A 25,206-nucleotide genomic window follows, 5' to 3' on the forward strand; every position below is an offset into this window, starting at 1 on the left:
GCTATGTTCAAAAGTCACCCCGCATGTCCCTCAGTCATGTGCGCACAGGAGAAAAGCGTTGACCACTTTTCCCACGGGTTTCACCACTTTGGCAACCACTTGGAGCAACCATTCCTGTATCAATCGCCCACGTCTTTTAAATGATTGTTCTTGTCGCTTAATTAAAAAATAAAAAATAAAATGAAACATGGGGAGAGGTTAGTGCACAAAAAAAACAAAAAAACAAAAAGACAAAAAAAACTTGGGGAAGAAAAGAATAACGAGAAGTAAAACAGGTAATTTTTATATAAAAAAATTAATGAAAAATAAAATGAAATTTATAAAGGAGGCGGCTCTCGGAAAGACCCTAAAAAAAAAAGAGACCTGCTTAGCAAGCCATTTACCCTAAGATTTCCTATTCCAGTGGTTACTAAATATTAATATGAATTATTACCATATGACAAACAACAAAATAATCTACAAAATTATCACTTATTACAAAAATAAATTCCATGTGACACACTGAGGGTCCGTTTGATTCGTTAAAAGAAAGCATGCAAAGCGATACAGATCAAAGTACTAAATAGTTAAAAGTACAGCATGAGTCATTGTCTGTTCTATGTTTGATTTTCATTGAACAGTACGAAACACAAAATAGTAAATTACGATAATATCTTTTTATTATTCAATATTTATTTTATAATAAAAAACATACAATAATATTTTATGAAAATCTTATCAAATTTTACAATGCCCAATAATAACAATAAGTTAAAATTTAAAAACATTTAATCCACAACAAACAAACTTTCATTAATATCTAAATCCTAAAATATAAATAAATAGATAAATAAATAAATAAATAAAATTTTAAATAGATAAATAAATTAATAAATAAACAACTAAAATTTAAATAGATAAATAAATAAATAAATAAAATTTTAAATAGATAAATAAATTAATAAATAAACAACTAAATTTTAAAAAGATAAATAAATAAATAAAACAAAATAAATCATGTTATCACTTCTTAATGAGTATATAATTTTTAATTTTAAATAGGGACAATTTTGTCATAAATTGTCCCTGATATTACTAGAAATTTTTGTCACAGTGGTTTTTAGCGTGCAGAAAAAAATTAGAAGTTGTCTTTATCTTGATTGGGTAATTTGTGCTGTACTCCCGTCTCATTTGTAAATCAAACGCATTACAATAGAAGTTGTCCTGTGTTATCCCTCAAAATCTTGCGTATCAAACGGACCCTGACCCACTTTAGAAAATTAGTTTCCGAAGGAAGGTTTAATTAAAACTCACATAAAACTATTAATATTTACTTCTGTGCTCTTAATACTCCTTACAAAAAAACACGCTTCTGAATGCAAATATAAAACTCAAAAAAACAAATCACAAAATTCACCCAGAAACTTCTTAATCCCTAATCAGCCCTAACTCAAAACACCAAATTTCACTACTAACAGCCAAACCACATAAACATTACCATGTAATAATAATAATAATATATAATCCACATCATCATCCACCAAAACACAACCCACCATATATAATAATAAAAAAGTTACAAAAGACACCCTACAAAAGTCACCAACAATAACACCCCAAACCCAACCCCTTCTCCACGTCAGCATCACAAATCGGGCCCCACTCTACCTTTCTCGCCTGGGCCCACCATCTCCACACCTTCTCCCACCCAGCTCCCTTCACCCTTCTCCTCCTCCCCTTCGCCTCCTCCTTCAACCTCCTATTCTCCTCCTTTAACCTCTCCATCTCCTCCTTCTCCTCCCCCTTCTCCACCTCCCTCTTCTTCATCGCTTCATAGCACTCCCCATTCCTCCTCTCCAGCGCGTAGATCTGAGCTTGCAACCCCTCGATCCTCCTACTCAGCAAGCACACCCGATGATCCTCTCTTAGCTTCACCACCGCCCGCGCCAGCTCCCCTGCTCGCCTTCTCATCCACCCCACCTCCGCCGCCAACCCTCTCGCCTCCGCCTCCGCTGCCGCCGCCCTGAACCCCACCCTCGCGTTCTCTCCCGCCAGCACCTCCCTCTCCGACTCCAGCACCTCCACCAAACTCCTCTGCAGCTCCATCCTCCGATCCGCCTCCATCCGGTAACGATCCGACTCGTTTATCTCATTCACTAAGATCTCTCTCTCCACCCCCGTGATCACCAGTTCCGCGATTAAGAAATCGAGGTCGGCTTCAATGGGATTGAGGTTAGGGTTCGGGTTTTGGTTTGGATTGAGGTTGTTTGGTTGGAAGGAGAGGGCGCTTTCGGCTGCAGAGGAGGTGGGGGAGTCCGGCGGTGAGATGGACGGCGATGGGGAGTGCGTGCGGCGGAGGAGAGATTGGGAGTAGCGATCAGCGAGTTGAAGGTATCGGTGGTGGAGGTCGTGGAGGAGACTCACGAGTTGCGGCCGTTTCTCGTAGTAGAACTCAGCCCGATCCGCAAACGAGTCGGACTCGTCCTTTCCCGGCTGAGACAACGCCACCTCGTTGACCCGTTGCTCGATATCTGCACATTAAAAATTACGAAAATACCCCCACCACCGATTAATTGATAAAATAAATTAATTAATTAGTTTTTTTAATTTTCCTTGGGATCCAATGATGGTAAGTAACATCACGGGAAATAATAATTTCCAACCTTTTTTGGTATAATGATAGCGAACGTAAAAAGAAGCAAGAAAAAGACAATCTTCTAAAACATAAAAGTTATATTCGAATTTGAAATTTGAAATTTGAAATTTTTTAGGCAAGAAAAAGTGATCACGGGCCGAGAAAACATATCGTGCTTTTTTTGTTGTTATTTGCTACTAAAATCCACAACATATACATATATTCTGGAATAAAATCAGAAAAATAAAGATAAGATGGAAGAAAAGAAACAGAAGTAAAAACTAAGAAGATAAACATCAAATCTATCAGGCTTTACTTTTTCTCCTCTTCTTCTTCTTCTTATTATTATTATTATTATTTTTCTCTATTTCCAAAGTTTTGCAGCCAGGTGAGTGACGTATGAGAGACATAGAGAAGCCAATAAAGGATTGCAGAGAGGCACGGACCTGCAAGCGCCGCTTGAAGCCAAGAAGGGCATGTGGAGGTCCGACACAGCTGGGGACATGTCACTGCCGCGATGGGCGTCGTCGCCATTCCTGGCTCTCTGTCGATCTACACTCTCTTCAACACTGTAAGAGATTCCTTCACTCAATTAAGTTCCCAGTATTCTGCCATCAAACCAAACAAAACAAATACATTACTTTTGCTTTTTACCCCTTGTAAAACTTTAAATCTATCACATTAAATTCACTAGCTTCTAGGAGCAATTTTAGGATTTCTAAGGGGGTTTATTGACATTAGCATAAGTTCCGGATCCCAACGAGTAACGTGACACAGCGGTGAAACAGTAAAACTGCAGCAGGAACGAGAACTTATTGAAAACGTTTGGTTAGTGGAGAGAGTGAATGAGACTGAAGGAAATTTCACAAGCTTGGAGACAACTTGGCAGGAGAAACCAGACAGTAAATAATAAAAAATATAAACCCCATTTAATGGATAAGAACTTATTAATCATTCACATTTTAATTTTTTTTTTTAAAAAAAACAACCATACACAACCAGCAGCAAAAATCATGACATGAAGGTTCTAATACTCAACTACGTTGAGTATTAACAAAAACTAGAAAGCTAGAATGTATACAAAGGAGAAATAACACTTACCAAGCAATGAAGTGACTCAGCTCGCCGGTGAGATCGCCGGCGGCAGAGGCGGCGGAGGCGAGCTGGAGTAAGACCACTGCGAAAGAAGAAGAGTGAAAACGGTGGAGTAAAGAGGGAGGGGGGATGAAATAAAGAGAAGAATGGGGAGTGAATTGAAGTAGTAACGAATGGGAAGTAGACACGTGGATAGTTGTTGTCGTGTGTGGATGGACAGGGACTTGGTAATAAATGATAATATATAAGTTGTGTCCTTAAGTGGGTACGGGTTGGATCATTTAAGGCCCTTGCCTTTTTCTGTGGTTTCTTTATTACTTGATGGGTCATAATATCTGTTTTACTACCTTTGCTTTGTCATGGAGATTCTGGGTGGTGGGTTTTTATTAGTCCGTTTGAAGGGACAGTACATCTGATGATATAGGTATGGTGTCCGAATTTTATTTTATAGAACTGGAAGTCTTATTTTGTAATGGTGTTTTTTATTCATTGATTTATTGTTATGGATATTTGTTTATTTATTGGTCTACGGTCAAATGTGATTTCATTCCGGGAAATTGTTAAAGATTTCTTGAAAGACAAAACATAATTAACTTTTCAATTTTTTATAGACAAAACATAATTAACTTTTCAATTTTTAATTAAAAAATATTTTATAGATAAGTATTCCTTCCAGCTCTTTTTACTCCCGTACTTTTATAATTTCTAATAAATGATATTTAAATATTTAATGACATTTTATTTAACTATATTTGAAATTATTGTATATGGCCCATATATACCATAAACAGGCAATCGCGGTATGATACATGGATATTTTAAAAAATTATACCAAATAAGATATATATATATATTCATATAATATGCAACTATAATTAATTTTCTAATAAAATAATCAACAGTCGCTCTGCTCCCGAAGACATGGCATATTCTGCCAAACTTATTAAATCTCATATCTTTTGTGTGATTATTTTTTATTTTTTATTTTTTTAAGTCGTTGTTCAATTTCTCAATCGAAATTAAAATAATTTTAAAAAATTTTAAAATGTAATTAATGTATTCAAATATTTTAAAAGTACTACAAAGAATATAAAAGATTTTTACTGAAATAAAAATTTTTGCTGAAGAAATGGACAAATCATTGGACTCATGATTGCGAGAGAAAATTGAATGCTTTACTTTTGAAAAAAAAAAATTACCATCTTTCTATTGTAGAGCGGATATTGTTTTAAAAAAAATTATAATATTATGTTTTTAAAACACCAATTATTGTCAACTGTAAGGGAGTAAGATGAATAAATCATGTTACTTAAATTTTCTAAGCTCTGGATATATAATTATAATTATAACTAAAATCAAGAAAGAAAAAAATTTGTGAAGGAAGAGATATTATGTACCAAAAAAATTATATTAAAAATACATCCATAAAAGTGGGATAAAAACCCTCCAAGGCTCCAACAATGATTAATGAGAAGGAACAAAACCAAACAACATCAACATCAACATCATTGTGGATTGGGTTAGGTATGGGTCGGGTTAGGTATTGACAATTTGACAGAAAATTTAAATTCATATCATATAAAATGAAATTTCAATGAAAATTGAATAAATAAAATTAAACATTTTAAAATTGCATCTACAAAGGAGTCTAGTTTAGTCTAGTTCCTTATCGGTTTGAGTTTACATTTAAAAGAACTAAATGTGATTTTTAATTATTTTTAAAACATTAAATACAACTAAGTGTCCCTTAGATGTGTTTATTTCTTAATTAAAATTTTATTTCTATAATAAAAATTATGCACACAAAAATTGATATTGTTTAGATGAGTGTGCGAGTAATTTTGGTTCTTTAAGTATTGTTTGGTACATGGGAAGTTTGATACTTTTCCTAAAAATTAACATAGGATAATTTGTCTACATATTTGGTAAAGTATTTTTTTGAAAATTTTATCGTGGGAGATAAATTTCATCAAAATAAAAGAAAGTAATTTCTTCACAAAATAGTGAGAAAGTTGGATTCCCATGAGAAAGTTAGCCTACTTATTTTTACCAAAAGACCCTCAAACTTTTTCAAAATTACTTTTCCCGATAGCTTTTTCTTAAACATATTAATATTTAATCTTATAAAAATATTTGATATTTTTTTAAATTATTTTGTCATTATTTAAAACATATCATTATTATTATTTTTATTATTTAATATTAAAAGCATTTTATACATTTTTAAAAAATCATTATTATTTTAATATTATTATTTATTATTTTAATATCAAAAGTATTTTATACATTTGAAAACATTCTTTATTATTTTAATATTAAAAATTGATTAAGTTATTGATAAATAAAATACCATCATTTATTTTCTCATGAATTAAATTTCATCACAACTTTCCCATAGTAAAACACTAAACTCAACCGTAGGGAATCTACTAAAAAATTCAAAGTAGTAGTAGGATTAAAATAACTACTTAGTTATTTTTCTTTCAAGCAAAATAAGTGCAACTTCTTGTATTCTTATGAAGGCTCAAATCCATCTTCCTGCATTTTCATATCTTCAAACGATCTAGTCTTTTATTAAATATGGCTTTTCACTCTAATAGAGCTTTAATGAGGTTAATTTTCATGTGAAATACCCAACTAGCCCTTATAGAATAGATCTGAAATGCAAAATTATGGATGCTACCATCATACCCTTGAAACTTCTCAACCACTAGCTATATGCCCGATCGATAAAGTTATTTGAAAATCTTGCTAAGGTCCTCTTATCCATTTCTTCAAAGGAATTGTCTAAAAGAATAACTATATATATGCTGGAGCATTTAGTGCATTGTGAAAGAGTTTCCACAGTGAAAAGTCAATCTATTCACTCCATGAATGGCTAGCTACATCCCTGATAATAACTGGTTGTTAGTGGAGTTTGCTGTATCGATAGAGTTACTCTTTCTCCACTAATAAAGAAAGAGAAAAAAGGCTTAAGGGAGTATTAAGAAAGATTATAAGGAAGCTGATCAATTCATGGATGGCATTCATAATTATGAGAATAATTCAAGGGATTGTATGGAGACTCAAATCATGTCAAAATAGTAAGTTGAAACAAGAGCAATTATCTCCTTCACTCACGACAAGTGGCAGACAAAAATAATGGCAAGTGACAATCCAAGATAGGAATTGATTGATTCCAATTTTATTTTTCTATTCTTTGTATGATTGATTTGAATTTTCTATTTCCTTCCTTTCCTTATATTATCTTTTATTGTAACAAAGTCTATAAATATAATAAAAGTTGAACTCTCTTCTCACGTTGAAAAGAGAATTCATTGTTTACAAAAATCTTGTTCATTTTCAATTTTTCTTCATGATACCAGAGCCACTTGTGAGATAAGAGAGTTCTATTCCGTAAAACAATGGCTTCCACAATTTCCTTGAATGTTGCCAACTTTGTTACACTCAAACTTACTGCTAGAAAACTATCCCTTGTGGCGTGAACAACTACTCGCTCTTGCAGAAAGTCAAAATATGGTTGGGCTCCTCACAAGTGAAAGAGATAAACAAGCCATGTACAACAATACCACAACAGATGAAACTTCAACCAATGAAGCAAAAAAGGATCTCAGAAGAATACCTCAAATAGCAAAAAGAAGATTGTCTCCTATGTGGGTGGATTATCGGGAATCTCACCGAAGATGCTTTAGGTCTCGTCATTAGCCTAGAATCATCACAATCAGTTTGGCATGCCTTGAAAGAAACATATGCTCAAGATTCCCAAGAACGAGAATTTACTCTTCGACAACAACTTACATATCTCAGAAAAGATCTAAATCAGCCTTTGGCAGAATACTTAAGGAAGCTTAAAAGTATTTGTGACAATCTTGCAGCTATCGGAAATCCAGTACCTGACAAGGCAAAAGTTTATTCCTTACTTGCTAATCTAGGTCCAAAATATGAGTCTTTTACAATGGCAATACTCAAACCTCCCATGCCGTCTTATTCTGAAGTTGTGTTACTCCTACATGGTTCTGAACAACAAAACACATGGTTTGAAGCCTCTAATTCACCAGCATATGCAATGTATGGACCACACAACCAAACCAGCAACAAACTTACGACAACCGTCATAATGTTTCGATCCAAAAACTAGCAAGATGTTTGTCTCTAGACATGTCTTGTTTGATGAGAATATGCTTCCTTATAAAGCAAAGGAGTCGTTTTCACCTTCTAATACTTGTATAACAGATTTTCTCAATCCCTCACTTCCTACTTCAACATCTCAAATTGTTCCATCAACCACTATGGATCTAACATCTATTTCACTACCATCCAATGTTTCAACTAAGCCATTAATTGTACTAGAACACACAGACTCAAATGTGTCACTTGAGTCACCTTTTAAATCATGATAGTGATCACACTCTGAAACCTGGTGCCCTCGATGTCTTATCCCAAGATCATGACATGACTCTTGTGACCTCTCCTACCATAGTGAACAATGATTCAGTGAGTCAAAATTTGATGAGTGAAAACTCTAACACTTCTTATCCTTATGAACAGGTTTAGCCAACATCTCATCCTATGGTTACAAGAGCAAAACACGGCATTTACAAGCCTAATCCACGATATGCATTAACTCTTGAATGTGGTGATATACCAAGCGAGCCATGATTTGTCAAAACAGCATTTCAACATGATGGGTAGAGGAAGGCCATGCTCAATGAACTTGATGCTTTGCATCAAAATCAAACATGGACCTTAGTTCCTAGAAAATCTCATATGAATATTGTAGGATCAAAATGGGTGTTTAAAACCAAATTAAAAGCTAATGGCACTCTTGATAGGTTGAAAGCTCGGCTGGTTGCAAAAGGCTATCATCAAGTTGACGGTATCGATTATATTGAAACTTTTTCTCCCGTTATAAAACTAGGTACTATCTGATTAGTTCTTAGTTTTGCTTTAATTCAACAATGGGATATTAGGCAACTTGATGTTAAAAATGCTTTTCTCCATGGTTACATAAATGAAGATATTTACATGGAGTAACCACCAAGTATGCATGATCCTTTGTTTCCCTCTCATGTTTGTAAACTTCAAAAAGCTCTTTATGGCCTTAAACAGGCCCCTCGAGCATGGTTTGATCATTTTAGTTCCTTTTTTTATTATGCATGGGTTCTTTTGTAGTTTGGTTGATCCATCTTTGTTTATTCTGCACTCATCACATGGCACATTGGTCTTACTTCTTTATGTTGATGATATGCTTTTAACAGGTTCTGATTCAAAGTTACTTTCTGACATTATTACACTTTTGCATTCTGAATTTTCTATGAAAGATCTTGGACCAGTGCATCATTTTCTTGGCATAGAAGTTCAACGATCTACCAACACTTTGCATCTTTCTAAAACTCAATATGCTCAAACTATTCTTGACAAAGCTCAAATGCTAGATTGCAAACCCATGACTACACCAATGGAATCTAAAACCAAGGGTCTTCATGATGATACTCCACTCTCTGATCCTACTTTTTATCGTAGCCATGTTGGTGCTTTACAATATTTAACACTTACACGACCTGATCTATCTTTTAGTGTTAATTATATTTCTCAATTTATGCAGTCACCAACTATTGCTAGTATGAAAATGGTTCGGCGTATTTTAAGATATGTTAAAGGGTCTATTACTTTATGTTTGCATCTAACTGGAGATACTACATTTGATCTTTTTGCCTTTTCTGATGCAGATTGGGCAGGTTGTCCTACTACAAGAAGGTCCACCACTGGCTATTGCACATTTTTGGGATAAAACATTATTTCTTGGTGTGCTAAGAAACAATCAACAATCTCACGCTCAAGTATTAAGGCAGAATATCGTGCTATGGCCAACACATCAGCAGAATTAACTTGGCTCACGTTTCTTTTATGTGACCTTCGAGTTCCGCAATCCCGTCCACCCATCCTGTTTTTGTGATAACTTGAGTGCATTGCACATGACTATCAATCCCGTCTTTCATGCTTGTAGTATACACATTGAATTAGATTACCATTTTGTTCATGAAAGAGTTTTAATGGGTCTCTTGATTACTCGTCATGTCTCCTCTACTTCTCAATTTGTGGATATTTCCACAAAACCGTTATGCAAGGCCACTCTATATTATTTCGGTAGCAAACTATGCCTCTAACCTCGGCATAGCTTGAGGGAGGATATTAAGGAAGATTATAAGGAAGCTGATCAATTCATAGATGTCATTTCTAATTATGAGAATAATTCAAGGGATTGTATGGAGACTCAAATCATATCAAAATAGTAAGTTGAAACAAGAGCAATTATCTCCTTCACTCACGACAAGTGACGAACAAAATTAATGGCAAGTGACAACCCAAAATAGGAATTGATTGATTCCAATTTTATTTTTCCATTCTTTGTATAATTGATTTGAATTTTCTATTTTCTTTCCTTTCCTTGTATTATCTTTTATTGTAACAAAGTCTATAAATATAATAAGAGTTGAACTCTCTTCTTACGTTGAAAAGAAAATTCATTGTTTACAAAAATCTTGTTCATTTTCAATTTTTCTTCTGGGAGAAGAAGGAAGGACCAGTCTTTTGTAAGGTATAGCACCTCCCAAGCCCAAGAGGTATGAAATCCATGTGGGTTAGAATGATCAAGCACTATTTATATATATATATATATATATTCTTGGAAAAAGATGTTACATGTTCACAAATGATTTGAGTGGGATGTATTATATGCCATGAATTGATTGTTTTGGTCATTAGAATGTACCCCTATTTTCACATTTTTGAAATTAGGTTTCATTGTGTTTTAGTACTTTTTGCCAAATCTGTTGTGGTAGTCAATGCATTAATAGAGTTGCTGGTTATCGTGATCAAATTGTTTGCATTATTGTATAATGTTGTATTTATTGAGGAAATATATACTTGGAAAGTGAAGTAAAATTAAGATTTGTTCATCATTTTGACATATATTATATATACAAAGTGGGATATGTTCAAATTCTATCAAATTTATTGATTTTGTTAAAACATTTATTTATTTTCTATAATTATTTAGTTAGATTTTAGTATAGTACCCATTTTTTAAGTAGTTTAAAAAATTGCTTTTTAGAGGAAATGGTAGTATTTTGATATTTATATTGGTTTTGTCTAAATTTATTGTTAGAACGTGAGGGTATACAATTGTAATCCCTGCCACCAATTTGAGTTCTCATTTTTGAATTGTATTTTGTTTAATTAAGTTTTTTATTAGTAACAGTATAACATGTGTTCCTATTATAAGCTGCTATTTATTATTTTAGTTAACTATGTACTACAAACACTGATCATTTATCATGCACTTTTCATTTTATTATTCATGTTTAGTGAAAATCTAATATTGTTTAACATAAGTTATAATGGTTATTATATAATGGAATTGTTTATAGTATGCGGACTTTCTCTGGAGGTTTTTTCCGATAAGTCAAACATGGCTGGCCAATTTAGGAATATCCTTGGGTTGTAACTGTATCGACCCATTGTGATTTCAAGAAGAGAAACCTCGAGTACACTGGGAGCTGTTTTGCAATACTCTATTTGTTCCCTTGATGAATATGAAATCTATAATTGAAGAAAGAGAAGCTCTAGATGTATTGATGTAACTATTTGACAAGCCCAAAATAAGTGATGGTTACCTAACTTTTAGGATTAAAGATGCATCAATGATACTCGGACTGGGTTGCTAAAGAGATGTTGTAAATTTTAACTAGAAAAAACATTGTGCATTCAATTGGATAAATTTTTTGAGGCAGTACTAAATTATGGGCAATTTTCAATTTGGGATTCAAACTTTAATTTGAATCAAAATGGTTACCCATCTGTTATTATGTTTCACATGATGGTTATCCAGGAAATTCGGGCCAACTTATGCTAGCTGGACATCAGAAAGTCTATGTCATTAATTAAAAAAACAAAGGTTTCCCCAGTAGGCAAATTCACATGAGCTAAGGTTGCCTACGTCATCAGTAGAATATTAAGTTGGACTTCCCTCATGTGCGAAGAAGATGGAGGTTGACTTCTTCTGATCAAGAGAGAAGGGGCTTAGATGGAGGTTGGATTCTTCATTTCAGTGAGGAGGAGATAAATCACCAATTTTCCAGTGAAGGAGGCCGTGGTCACCGACCGGTAAACATGCCCTAGCTATCTGTCTGTCCTTATTTTCTGTATTTTTGCCTGAGGATGATGCCCTAACAGTCATGAGTTGTTTGTTCGAATTCACTGGGATTATTTTGTTGTAAAGATGCATTTTGTAAATGGACAGATTTTCATGTTTTATATACAGACTTCCATTTCAAATTTCATTAGGATGCTTTCATTGATTTTGCAAAATCATGTTGAATAACAATGCGGAGATGAGACTATCAACTTATTGAAGTTCACCCTCATTTTTCTCTTTTGTATATTATGCAGAACTGTTAAATTGAATGCTCTCTTTTCTGGCACATTGAATGCTTTATTTAAGTAGAATGTTATGTTTCTACAAAAGTATATTGTCTATCATTGTAGATTTTCATGAGAATATATTATTTGCATATTTATCTTTACTCAATATTATGAGTTCAACTTAAATAATTCACTTAAAAATGTATGTGTCTCAAATAAAAATTAAAGTGTTCATTCAAATGCACCCACATATGAGAAAATAGCTGAAAAACCAGTAAGGAAAAAAAGGATGAGACATAAAATGTATACATCCATTGATGATACAAACATCATTTTACAATAAACCCATACATGATGTTTCAAAAATAATCCCAGTGAAATCCAACAAACAAATCATGAAAGCTAGGGTGTCATCCTCAGCAAAAAATATAAAAAAAAAAGGGAGAGAGATAGCTAGGGCATGCTCGCCGGCCGGTGACCACGGCCTACTTCTTCACTGGAAAATTGGTGATCTATCTCCTCACTGAAATGAAGAAGCCAACCTCCATCTGAGCCCCATCTCTCTTGATTTTAAAAAGCCAACCTCCATCTTCTTCACATGCGTGGGAAGTCAAACTTAATATTCTACTAATGATGTGGCCAACCTTAGTTGATGTGGATTTGCCTACTAGGAAAACCTTTTTTTTTTAATTACTAACATAGACTTTCCGGCGTCCAGCTCAGCATATAATCTTTATGTATCATTAAAAATAGATATAATTTCTTTATAGATCCTAAACATCCTCTCAAAAACATAGCCTAGAGAGGACTTTCCATTAGCATCAACAACAAGAAGTAGCTTAACAATTGGAGATACTATTTTCACCTTAAAAAAGCAATCTTTTCAAAATTTGTTATCTAAAGCAATAACACCTCTCTAACCATGGTAGATTTGGACAACTTATAAAGAGTATAATGTTTATCTATCATCGAAGCTTGCAAATTATGTTTGTGGTAATAAATACTTTTTAAATTGTTCAAAATAGTAGCAAAACAAGTCGCTCCTAGAAGCATAATTTCTTCAAACATGTTTTTTTTTAAATCAACTTCATAGATAAATATCGTTATACATAAAAATGGTTACCTTAGAAGCTTGTGAGTCAAAGTCAACCATATGATCCATCTTCTGAATATATTTCAAAATCAAGTTTAGGCAATGTACGACACTAGGAGACTAGTAAATATGATTATATTTTTTATTTAATATCTTTTTTGCAATAATGGCAAATTATATTATAGAGAAGCATAGTTAAAATAAACTTTCTATCCAAATTTATTAGCAAAATAAACACAATATTCAAACAAAAATAGTGAAAAGTACATAGTTGCAGTCATATAATCACTAGCATTATCAATCACCAAATGTACAACATTTTACAATCTTCAAAAATTGATCAAATAAAGAATATACCAATGGGCCAATATACCTAAAAATTGATCAGATTTCTTTGTATTTGATCACTAGAACTATCACACATTATTGTGCATCTAAAACTAGCTCGAGTACTTTTATAGCTATCAACATGTAATTGACATTCCTTTTATAGCTATCATTATAAGATGGACCTCTATGTCTATATCTTATCCCAGTAATGGCATCCAAAGCTCTTTGAAAGTAAGGTGACATCAATGCATTAAAAGGAACCCATGATAACCATGCAAAATTCATATGTGCCTTTTGAATTGGTTGTTTGTTGGCAGATGCACTCTATATTCTTGGATTAAACCCTTCCTTGGTATTGCAAATTTTTTTTTATAGAATCCTTAGCTTTTTTTTTTTTCTTGTATATTTGTTCATTCTTGTATCTTTTGATATGACTTCATTGAAGGATTTAGATCCTGCATATTATCCTCTTTTGTTTCCTGAATAAGTGATTTTTTTTGGGGCAATGTGGATAAATCACCCCAAATACACGTATATATTTTTTTTATTATTATTATCCCTCAATCAAGCATTTGGAGAAAAAGTTGACCCCTCAATCTCCCGCATAAGAGTTAAGTGCTTTAACCACTAAACCATTGCCATGGTGACTATGTAAGTGATATTTTAAAAAGTTAAGATAATATTTTAGTTTGTTACTCTAACTTTTCTTTATTTTTATAAAATAATTGTTTTCTAATCACCAACCAGCTTCGTCATTTATAAGGTGAGAGATTGATGGTACGTGGGACAGAATTAATGAATAATAATTGATAGTATTTTTACTAAAAAAAATATATTTTAGTCAAATGCTCATATAATCTAAGCTATTAAATAGTTTTTTTTAATCTTAATGTTAAAACCTTGGATTCCAGTTATTTAGAAAGGAGGGAATAATTCATAAAACATTGAATAAAGACAATTAAACAATATATAATTTCTCTTGTCATTCTAAAATGTTTTAAAAATATCTTCAGTGGCTATAAAATATCATTTTTAAGTATCATAGTTGTTCTTTCTTTTCTTCCTCACAGTCACAAAGTTTATAAGAAGCAAAATTCAAGAGAGCTAGAGTAAATGATGGATTTTGTTTTTATAGTATACAAATTTAAAAATGCATATGAGAGAGCCTTTCTAATTTTATGGATTTTTTTAAAAAAATTTAAAACTCAAAATTAATTAAGTTAACAAATCAATTCAAGTATTAATAATACTAGGATCTTGCAAAACAAGTGAAGTCCTATTGTATAATGGATAGAATTTTGAATAAAATCAATTATATATGAACTACCAATTTTATGTATTTCTTACGAAAATTCATAATTATATTTCAATTGATCTTTTGAAGGACTTAACAACCTATATATCGTTTGAAGAGTTAATTAATCAGTATCTTATAGTTCAAACGTTTCTATAATATAAACTAATGACAATTGAGTAGGATATATTGATATAAAAATGATCATGACTTGAATCAATATCTATATATATGGAGCAATTTAATCGGTTCATATTGATAAATTTCAATAAAGAAGTTTTGTTGATAAAAAAATAATAAACTTTAATATTTTCTAAAATGTCTTGTTGAAGTATAATATAAATTAGGCAATGAATTAAAAGATTTGGATTATCAATGATTTAAAAGTGTACATGAATAACAAAAACCCTGATTTTAGACAACTCTATGTTCTACTACTGTTGTGATATGGAAATTGATGTCAGAATATTTTCAAAATAAAAAATTGTGATGAACTAAAATACACTTCAAATTAAAATTTGTGTATAAAAATGGAAGGTTACTTAAATAAATCCAAAATTAAAAGATATTTATAAGACTTGTTTGTAACCATTTTGATGTACAAAATGAAAAGAAGCCTTTCAGTTTTATGTTGTTATGAAAGCTATTTAACCCTGGTTGTGCTTTGTGGCCCACACAAGCATTGGAGCATGTGGTTTAATTCAATGCAAAGCGAATAACCTTACTAGGGCTTGACATGTCATGAATCCTTTTGAAAGAAAGGAATGATCTTGAGAATGCGGACATAGGTTGTGCATGGCTATCGTCATTTCGTGCGACAAGATATTGGGTTAAGTCATTTGATATTATAATTGCGTGCAAGGTGAAGTTAAACATTATCTTCGCTAGATCCTCAAAGTTATTTGTGCATTTTTATGTACATACCCAGTGATAAGGGTGAAATAACTATTGAAGTCAATCTTATTGTTTCTCTTTGAATTCCAACACCATTTTTCGAATAAGTATGCATCATCCCTTCTTGAAATGTCGATTTTCTTGCGGCACACACACACACATATATATATATATATATATTTATATAAAGTCAGTTTACCTTCATCTTTGATGTCTCTTATTACCATAGAATCATTTTGAAGACTCAAACCTCTTGGAGGGTTGAACTATGATTTAATGTTAGTGATGAATTTAGAGATGATAAAACCCGAGCTGATAAGTGGTTTCTAATCCTATCCAGGGCGGTTTTTTCTATTGGAGAGCGGGGCACGAGACAGGACATGGTGGGGATTTTTTGTGAGAGGTGCGGGTAAGGCGGTTTTGGTTTTGGTTTTAGTTTGCTATGCCCCGCCCTGATAAGCATTTATTTATAATTATATACCCTTATATATATATAATTTAATGTTTTCTTAATTTGCAAATTAAAATATCCACTTAATAATAATTATTGTTTGTTTTAATTATTTTTTTTTTGTATTTTCATGGTTTAGCTTTGATGTGGTCTAATTTAACTTCATACCACGTAATACCCCATTATCTCACATCACACCCACGATCTCCCTCTGCACCCACGATCTCGAATACGTGAAGTTTTATAGAATGGTTAACCATATATCTATAAATAGCCTCCTTCATTTAAACAAGGGAAGACTTTTCAGGAAAAACATCCAAGAAAGAACAAAGTTTATTCTCTACTAATTTAGCCATCGGAGCGTTTGTGGGGAATACTTCCCACACTGTTACAGGCCTAAGCATTCAAAGAAGGAAGAGACTCCAACTCCTTTTGTTCGATCTCCAAGTTCGAAGTTCTACAAGTTCAAGGTCCTCAACAAATTTATTGTTGTATTCGGGCAACAACAATTGGTGCCGTCTGTGGGAACCTGATCAAAAGGCCATCACAGAAGGTTACTTTCGTGTAGTCTCTTCAATCTACGCTAATGGCACCAAAGAAGTGCTAGACGTCACGCTATCAGATTGCTACTACTCAAGATGAAATGATTCCTCAAAGTGAAAACCTTCAAGAACAATTAGAGGTTCCACCTGAGCCCTCAAGAGATACAATGCCAACGATTCCTTTAAGCGAATATGAAGCGCTTAAAAAGAAGTTCGATGAAAACAACAAAAAGTTAGATAATTTAATGCTCTTTGTCCAGCAAGCCCTACCTCAAGAAACGCTCCCCTCCAACCTACATCTTAGGGGAAAGCAATCTATGGAACAACAAGAGCAAGGTGATCCACATCCTCATAATCAAGAGAGGGTTGAACCTCCAGAAAAAATCCAAGAGGTGGTAGAAAGCACCTACAAAGGAGAATCAAGAGCATTTGAGAAAGATGCGGAGGAATCTACCTTTAGCATAAATGAGGCAGCTAATCTAAAAAAGATGATTGAACATGTTCTGGAACAGAAGAAACTGGTTCCTATTGAGGAAACACCACAAAGAAGCAAGGTTCTTTTCATCAAGGAAATCATGGTAAAACCTCTACCCAAAAAATTCAAGATGTCACAACTAACAACTTATTCTGGAAAGGGTGACCCTTACGACCATATGCAAAACTATGAGACGTTGATGCTACTTCATGGATAGGAGGACGCAATTATGTGCATAGCATTTCCGCTTACCTTAACTGAGCATGCACGTATATGGTTTAATAATCTGAAAGAAGGATCAATTTCAAACTTCAATCAGTTGAGGAAGGAATTTATAGATGCGTTCCTCATTAATGCTAGAAGAAAGAAGGACGCTTCATACCTTTTGACTATTAAACAAGATGAGAAAGAGAGCCTGAAGGACTATGTTGAAAGATTCCGTGCCGCTACCTTAGAAGTACAAGATCTTCAAGCCACAGTAGCAGTATCAGGAATGCTTCAAGGAACAAGATCAAGAGATTTTCAAAAATCTCTTTCCCTAGATCAACCCCTTACTCTTGGAGATCTATTCAATCGGGCTAATAAGTTTATCCTTTCAGAGGATGTCATGAGGCACATCAATACTGGAAACAGAGATAAGAAAAGAAAAGATAGAGATGAAACAAATTTTGAAGGGAGAAGGACTGGAAGAGGAAATGAACACGGACAAATTCCAAAACTCAAATTTGAGAACTTCACACCATTGAGCCAACCATGTTCTACCATCCTGGCAAGCATAGAAGGATCTGGGCTCCTTACCTTTCCTCCTAAGGCAAACAAGACAATGGGCAAGTTTACAGACCCATACTGTAGGTTTCACAAAACCCATGGATATTCAACTGATAGATGCAGGGAACTGATGAATGAGATTGAATCGCTAGTACGCTAAGGAAAGCTTAACAGATTTATCTACTCAGAAGCATGGAGAAACGAGAAACCGTCTTAGTCAAAAAAGGAAAGATATGAAGATAACAAAGGGATGAATGATAAAAAAGATTCCAAGATGACTGAAAAACCCCCCATTTTAGACAACAAGCCAATTTACCCAGCAATACATGCTATTCTTGGGGGTGAAACCTTAGCAGGTGAGACTTCTTCATCAAGGAAGGCATATGCAAGGCAAGCTTATGAAGTTAACAACATCATGAAAACTCAAGAGAATGAAGAACCTATTACTTTTACTGCCGAAGATCAAGGAGATGTAGTCATGCCCCATGATGATGCAATGGTTATTTCCTCAACTATTATGAAGTTCCCAGTAGAGAGAATTCTCATTGATAATGGGAGCTCTGTAAACCTTATCTATTAGAACTGCTTTAGAAGATGAATCTATCGTATGATAGATTGAAGAAGGTGTCATTCCCACTATTTAGCTTCTCAGGAGAATCAGTTCCTATCATGGGATCAATCCAGTTACCGATCACGCTAGGTGAGGAACCACGTCACATTACAAGAATGGCTAATTTTATGGTAATCAAATCCGTGTCACCAGCTTACAGTGCAATCCTAGGAAGGCCTTTGCTCAATGACATGAGAGCTGTGCTCTCTTCTAGTTATTTGTTAATGAAGTTTCCAACCTTAGGAGTAATAGGGCAAGTAAGAGGAGATCAAAAGAAAGCTTGTAGCTGTTATGTATCTTCCATCAAAGGGAAACAATTGTTAAGGGATGAAACCTTGGCAATCTTAGAAGACTCAGTTGATAAGCCAAAGGCTGTGGAAAAAGTAGAACCTGTGAGGTTAAAAGATCATGATCCAGATGATATGCCAGGCATTAGTTTGGAGGTGATTTTTCATCACTTGAATGTGGACCCAAGTATAAAGCCAATAAAGCAGAAAAGAAGGACTATGGCACCTGAAAAACAACATGCTCTAGAAGAAGAAATATATAAATTAATTCGAGCTGATTTCATTGAAGAGGTCCAATACCCAGAATGGCTTGCCAATGTTATAATGGTGAAGAAATCAAATGGGAAATGGAGAGTATGCATAGACTTCACTAATCTTAACAAAGCTTGCCCAAAAGATTCATATCCTTTACCAAGAATCGACAAGTTAGTGGATGAGACCTTAGGCTATGAGTTGCTAAGCTTCATGGATGCTTTCTCAGGATATCATCAGATAAAGATGAATCCCTCAGATAAAGAAAAGACTGGTTTAATTACTGAGAAAGGGACGTATTGTTACAAAGTAATGCCTTTTGGACTAAAAAATGCAGGAGCAACCTATCAAAGAATGGTGAACAAGGTATTCAAACACCTTTTAGCTGACACTATGGAAGCTTACATCGATGATATGATCGTCAAAAGCAAGGTAGGTGAGTCTCATACAAAAAAACTCAACCAAGTCTTTGATGTATTAAGGAAATACGACATGAGACTTAACCCCAACAAATGTACGTTTAGGGTTCAATCTGAAAAATTTCTTAGTTACACGATAACTAAAAGAGGGATAGAAGCTAACCCAGAGGAGATGCAAGCCATACTAGAGATGAGATCTCCATCATCTATGAAAGAGGTGCAACGCTTAACTGGAAGAATTGCAGCCCTAAATAAGTTCCTTTCCAAGTCAGCTGAAAGGAGCCTTCCCTTCTTTAAGACTTTAAGAGGTGGGAAGAATTTTGAATGGACTTCAGAATGTGATAAGGCTTTTGAAGAGCTAAAAGAATACTTGAAGCAGATACCTCTTTTGACTAGACTTGAGCCTAAAGAGCAATTATTTGTATATTTGGGAGTTAGCAAGATGGCTTTAAGTACAGTCTTATTGAGGAAGGAAGAAAAAGTGGATAAAACAGTGTACTATGTCAATAAAGTACTTCAAGGTGCAGAGTCTCGATACCCTTTTGCTGAAAGGGTAGCATTAGCACTTGTGCTGGCTTCCAGAAAATTAAGACCCTACTTTCAAGCTCATCCTATAGTTGTCTTAATAGATCAACCTTTACATCAGATATTACAAAGACCAGAATATTCTGGAAGACTTACAAAGTGGGCGATTGAACTAGGAGAGTATGATATTTGCTTTGAACCTAGACAAGCAATCAAAGGTCAAGCTTTAGCTGATTTCATAGTAGAATGCATTGGAGAAGAGGAGCTAAATAAAGTAGATGAACACATATGGAAGATGTTTGTGGATGGAGCATCAAGTTCATCGGGGAGCAGAGCTGGGGTAGTTCTGATCTCTCCTGAAGGAGATATACTAGATTATTCATTGCGCTTTGCCTTTTTAAGCTCAAACAATATTGCAGAATATGAAGCACTTATAGTAGGAATGAGATTAGCCATGCAACTACAGGTGAAAAGATTGATGGCACATAGTGATTCACAATTAGTGGTTCAACAGTTTCATGGAGAGTATGAAGCAAAAGAACCAATTATACGCCAATACCTTCACAAGGTTAAAACCTTGTCTCAGGAGTTTGAAGAATTCCAATTATTACAAGTTAATAGGAATTCAAATAGTCATGCAGACGCTTTGTCCAAATTGGCCTCATCAATGGAAACAAAGGGAAGGATTGTACATCTCGAAGAACTTCAAAGGCCAAGTATCAAAGAGAAGAACATAGCAAACATTAAAGATGGGAATGATTGGAGAATACCCTTTAAGAAATTCTTAAAAGATGGGGAGCTACCTTCAAACACACTGGAAGCCAAAAAATTAAAGATGAGAGCAGCTCGTTTCATGCTGATAAATGATGTGCTCTACAAGAAGGTGTTTGCCATGCCACTTTTAAGATGCCTCCATAAACAAGATGCAGAATATGCGTTAGCTGAAGTCCATGAAAGGATATGTGGATAACATATGGGAGCGAGAGCATTAGCAGCCAAAGACTTGTGTGCAAGATTTTATTGGCCTACCTTGAGAGATGATGCTTCAAAGAAGGTAAAGAAGTGTGATAAATGCCAAAGGTTCACACCTATCCAAAAAGCTCCTACCTCAATGTTCAAATGTGATATTGAACCAACCCCATTTGCTAAATGGGGATTAGATCTCTTGGCACCTTTCCACCAAGCAACTGGAGGAAGAAAATTCTTAATGGTGGCAACTGATTATTTCACCAAATGGGTAGAAGCAAAACCATTGGCAATAATAACTAGCAAAAAATAGAAAGTATGGTTTGGAAAGACATCATCTGTTGATTTGGACTTCCCAAAATATTAATCATAAATCGAGGAAAGCAGTTTGACTGTGACTCGTTTAAGGACTTTTGTGAAAAGCTCCATATCCAGCTTAGCTTTGCTTCTGTGGCATACCCCCAAGTGTTGCACTTACAAATTTCATTGTTATCTCATGCATTTAGCTAAATATCATGCATTTTTCCTAGTTTTCATAGTGATTTCCCCTCTCTTTTTGTACAAACTACTCTTTCTAGTTGTTTTGATTTCAGAAAGCAAGAATTGGTTGAGAAACCCTGGAGACTGGGAAGAAACACAACCTATTTGTGGTCTGTGAGAAGTACTTGTGGTTTGTAAAGTGACTGGGGCCTAGCTTTCATCTTTGGCTATAAAAAGACCAGAAAAGGGGCTTTAGGGTAAGAAGAAAGTAGGGACTAAGGAGCTGGCGGCTGGAAAAAGAAGGAAAGGAAGTTCTGAAGGCTGAAAAGAAGCTGAAGAAGAAGAGAAGGGCTGGGAGACTGAAGATCAGATCCTTATAGCCATTATAGGGAGTCTTCTAAGCCCTGTTGTGCTGTGTCTGGCATACTCTTGTTATTCCTATTTTCACTTTGTAACTGAGACAATCTGTGTGTAGAACTCTTCTTAGGTTTGGGATCAACCCAAGGTGGTATTTGTTTGATGTGTTGATACATTTTGTATGGATCTTTTATGCTTCAAGGTAGATTTCTTGAGTTGATTTCTGATCTGAGTACACAGCTTGTAATTGCGAATGCATTACTTGCCTACCTTAGAGATCTAGGTTAACTGAATGGATAACCTGGGTCTTGGAACCTCATTAATCACCCTGAACTTACTGAGAGGTAATTCTTGAGGGTCTTTTGCTTAATCACCGTGCTTATTCAGGTTTTGTTACCTCTTGAAAGAGAGTGACAAGTAGCTTAGGATTAATGCCCTTCAAGAGATCTACCCAAATCTGGTCTAGATCCAACACATTATTCATGTTACACCTTATGGTGGGTTCCCAAACCTAAGTCTATTTTAACCTGAAGTGTAATCCATAACCCTGTGTTTCTGTAGCCTTGATTGTGTTTTATTCCCTGCTTCTTGTTGTTCCCAATTCCCACCTTTTTAATTGTCTAGATAACCCTTGTTGCAATAGGTTGGTAATCATACTTGGTCCTCATGAGATCGATACTTATTTACTACTTGGCAAAACCGTGCGCTTGCGGTTGTGCAACAAGTTCTTGGCGCCGTTGCCAGCGACCATAGTGTGATATTAATTTATTTGCAACCTGGTTAGACTAGGCCATTTTATTCTCTGTTTTTCCCATTTAGTCCAACTCTCTTAACTTGTTTTCTTTGCAGGTCAATTCTCGTTCTATGAAAAGAAATCAAAGTCTTGGAAGTCTATTAGAACCAGATCAAGAATTTGAGAGGGATTTCCGACTTCAATATCAAAGGAAAGCTAAGCTTAAAGAGTCCTCACAAGCATCACACATGAAGGATAATAGTAAAACTTTGAGGGAGTTTGAAGCCCCAAGTGCTCAAGGATTGCATTCCAGTATTGCAATGCCACCTGTTGAAGCAAACAATTTTTAGCTCCAGCTAGCACTCATGTTATTAATTCAGCAAAATCAGTTTGGAGGTTCACCAGTAGAAGATCCACACCTCCATCTCTCTGTTTTCCTTGAGTACTGCAACACTGTTAAACTCAATGGAGTCCCACAAAATGCAGTTAGACTCAGATTTCCTTTCTAATTGCGGGATAAGGCTCGAGCTTGGTTACATTCACTGCCTAAAGGCTCTATCAAAACATGGGATCAATTGCTCCAAGTTTTTCTTTCTAAGTATTTTCCGCCAAGAAAAACAGCTCAGGTGCGGAACCAAATCACTGGTTTTTATCAAAAGGGTGGTGAATCACTGTATAAGGCTTGGGACAGATTCAAGGATCTTATGAGACTGTGCCCATACTATGGCTTAGAGAAATGGTTGGTTGTGTAAACCTTCTACAGTGGATTAAACTACAACTCTCGCATTTCAGTTGATGCTGCATCAGGAGGAGCTTTGATGAACAAAATGGTGGATGACGCTTATAATTTAATTGAAGACATGGCTCTCAACCACTACCAATGGACAAGTGAAAGAAACACCACTCCAAAACCTGCAGGAAGACATAAAGTAGAGACCTTAAACCTAATTTCAGCCAAGGTGGATGCTCTAACTCAAAAATTTGACAAACTGAATGCAAATGTTCCAAGTGCCGCCAATATCACATGTGAAATCTGTGGGTCCACAGGACACCTAGCTACAAACTGTCATTTGATCGCACCCCCTTCTTCAAAACCATCAATGGAGCAAATGAACTATCTTCACAACTTCAGTCAGAGAACTGTCAATGATCCATTCTCAAACACCTACAACCCTGGTTGGCAAAATCATCCTAACCTTTCCTACAAGAGCAACCAACCACATTTCGAGCAAAACCTCAGCTCTAATATACCTAGACAGCCACCAGGATTTCAACAGAGGATTTCCAATCCACAACCAGTACAGAAATAAAATTTAGAGGCCTTGCTAAAGAGTTTTGTTGCAACACAAGCTAAGCAGAATGAAGAGTTCAAGCAACAAGGTCAAGTTATGAATGAAGCAATTCGGCAGCTTACTTCCAAGGTTGATTCCTTGGCAACCCACAACAAAATCCTGGAAAAATAAATTGCTCAACAAGCAAGTTCTTCATCCAGACCCCCAGGAATGTTTCCAGGAAAACCAGAAATTAATCCAAGTGAACATTATAAAGCCATAACTCTAAGGAGTGGAAAGCAATTGGAAGATCCAAAGTCAAAACAAGTAGAGAATGAAAATATTGGGGTGAATCCAGCTGAGAAAAATGATACACCACAGCAAACGGCTGAACACAACAGTAGAGATGCAGAAAAGGTTGATGAAACACCAAGGTATATACCTCCAAAATCTTACATTCCACCTATTCCATTTCCACAAAGGTTAGCCAAGGCCAAGCTGGACAAACAATTTGGAAAGTTTCTAGAAGTTCTCAAGAAGTTATACATCAATGTCCCTTTCACAGAAGCTTTGCAACAAATGCCATCATATGCAAAATTCTTGAAAGATATTCTATCCAACAAAAGGAGATTGGAGGAGTATGAAATAGTGGCATTAACAGAGGAGTGCAATGCCTTAATCCAAAACAAATTGCATCCAAAACTGAAGGATCCAGGCAGCTTCTCGATTCCATGTGAAATTGGGGTAGCAAGATTTGAGAAGGCTCTATGTGATCTAGGTGCAAGTGTAAGCTTGATGCCTTTGTCGGTGTGCAAGAAACTAGACATGAGAGAGTTGAAGCCGACAACAATTTCCTTGCAACTTGCAGATCGATCTGTCAAACATCCAATAGGTATTCTTGAAGACATCCCAATCAAGGTCGGTAAGTTGTTTGTACATGCTGATTTTGTGGTATTAGAAATGGAAGAAGACACTCAAATTCCAATCATTCTTGCAAGGCCTTTCTTGGCAACTGCAGGAGCACTTATTGATGTAAAAAATAGCAAACTTTCTTTAATTGTTGTTGAAGAAAAAGTGGAATTTGATTTGGCTAACTTTGTTAAATGCTCTTTTGTTGAAAGCTCTTGTTTTAGGGTTGATCTACTTGAACGAGCTATCAAAGATGAGTTACTAAAATACAATTCCAAAGATCCCCTCCAGCTGTGTTTGGTGCATGATGAGCTGGAAGATGATGAAGACAGTGAGTATGGGAATTGTGCACAGCTACAACAGTCCAAGAAAGTTCTGTAGCAAAAACAGGCCAGAATTGAAACTCTGGAACCAGTT

At 34.9% G+C, this 25,206-nt stretch overlaps 4 protein-coding genes and 1 non-coding gene across 5 annotated transcripts; 3 read left to right on the top strand and 2 right to left on the bottom strand.

The window, feature by feature from the left end:
- Positions 1 to 1,548: 1,548 nt before the first annotated feature.
- LOC120283698 (kinase-interacting family protein-like) lies at positions 1,549 to 4,133 on the bottom strand. The gene is made up of 3 exons (XM_039290414.1): positions 3,716 to 4,133; positions 3,061 to 3,222; positions 1,549 to 2,510 (listed from the first exon to the last, which is right to left on the bottom strand). Exons 2-3 carry the CDS (start codon positions 3,146 to 3,148, stop codon positions 1,579 to 1,581), a joined length of 1,020 nt encoding a protein of 339 aa, XP_039146348.1. The 5' UTR covers positions 3,149 to 3,222; positions 3,716 to 4,133; the 3' UTR covers positions 1,549 to 1,578.
- Positions 4,134 to 7,664: 3,531 nt separating this feature from the next.
- On the top strand, positions 7,665 to 9,500 carry LOC120284113 (uncharacterized mitochondrial protein AtMg00810-like). The gene is made up of 4 exons (XM_039290916.1): positions 7,665 to 7,777; positions 8,542 to 8,627; positions 8,968 to 9,236; positions 9,315 to 9,500. The coding sequence occupies exons 1-4, from the start codon at positions 7,665 to 7,667 to the stop codon at positions 9,498 to 9,500; spliced, it is 654 nt and encodes a 217-aa protein (XP_039146850.1).
- A 7,554-nt stretch (positions 9,501 to 17,054) lies between these two features.
- LOC120284114 lies at positions 17,055 to 18,140 on the top strand. Its single transcript, XM_039290917.1, has 2 exons — positions 17,055 to 17,315; positions 17,430 to 18,140. Exons 1-2 carry the CDS (start codon positions 17,055 to 17,057, stop codon positions 18,138 to 18,140), a joined length of 972 nt encoding a protein of 323 aa, XP_039146851.1.
- Positions 18,141 to 18,574: 434 nt separating this feature from the next.
- On the top strand, positions 18,575 to 23,919 carry LOC120284115. Its single transcript, XM_039290918.1, has 5 exons — positions 18,575 to 19,064; positions 19,167 to 21,019; positions 22,726 to 22,938; positions 23,096 to 23,235; positions 23,373 to 23,919. The coding sequence occupies exons 1-5, from the start codon at positions 18,575 to 18,577 to the stop codon at positions 23,917 to 23,919; spliced, it is 3,243 nt and encodes a 1,080-aa protein (XP_039146852.1).
- Positions 23,234 to 23,339, bottom strand: LOC120250828. Its single transcript, XR_005533162.1, has one exon. It is a non-coding gene; the product is annotated as a small nucleolar RNA R71 (small nucleolar RNA).
- Positions 23,920 to 25,206: the final 1,287 nt, after the last annotated feature.

This window comes from Dioscorea cayenensis, chromosome 19 (genome assembly GCF_009730915.1).
Source record: "Dioscorea cayenensis subsp. rotundata cultivar TDr96_F1 chromosome 19, TDr96_F1_v2_PseudoChromosome.rev07_lg8_w22 25.fasta, whole genome shotgun sequence".
NCBI classification, from domain to species: Eukaryota; Viridiplantae; Streptophyta; class Magnoliopsida; order Dioscoreales; family Dioscoreaceae; genus Dioscorea; species Dioscorea cayenensis.

Coding starts and splice junctions, on each gene's coding strand:
- LOC120283698 (XM_039290414.1), bottom strand. CDS start 3,148: ATGGCGACGACGCCCATCGCGGCAGTGACATGTCCCCAGCTGTGTCGG. Junction 2,511..3,060: donor GCTTCAAGCGGCGCTTGCAG/GTCCGTGCCTCT, acceptor TTTAATGTGCAG/ATATCGAGCAACGGGTCAAC.
- LOC120284113 (XM_039290916.1), top strand. CDS start 7,665: ATGGCAATACTCAAACCTCCCATGCCGTCTTATTCTGAAGTTGTGTTA. Junction 7,778..8,541: donor AATTCACCAGCATATGCAAT/GTATGGACCACA, acceptor CACTCTTGATAG/GTTGAAAGCTCGGCTGGTTG. Junction 9,237..9,314: donor CTACTTTTTATCGTAGCCAT/GTTGGTGCTTTA, acceptor CAATTTATGCAG/TCACCAACTATTGCTAGTAT.
- LOC120284114 (XM_039290917.1), top strand. CDS start 17,055: ATGGAACAACAAGAGCAAGGTGATCCACATCCTCATAATCAAGAGAGG. Junction 17,316..17,429: donor TTTTCATCAAGGAAATCATG/GTAAAACCTCTA, acceptor CTTCATGGATAG/GAGGACGCAATTATGTGCAT.
- LOC120284115 (XM_039290918.1), top strand. CDS start 18,575: ATGAATCTATCGTATGATAGATTGAAGAAGGTGTCATTCCCACTATTT. Junction 21,020..22,725: donor CAGAATATGCGTTAGCTGAA/GTCCATGAAAGG, acceptor TTTTCTTTGCAG/GTCAATTCTCGTTCTATGAA. Junction 23,236..23,372: donor CGCCAAGAAAAACAGCTCAG/GTGCGGAACCAA, acceptor AACCTTCTACAG/TGGATTAAACTACAACTCTC.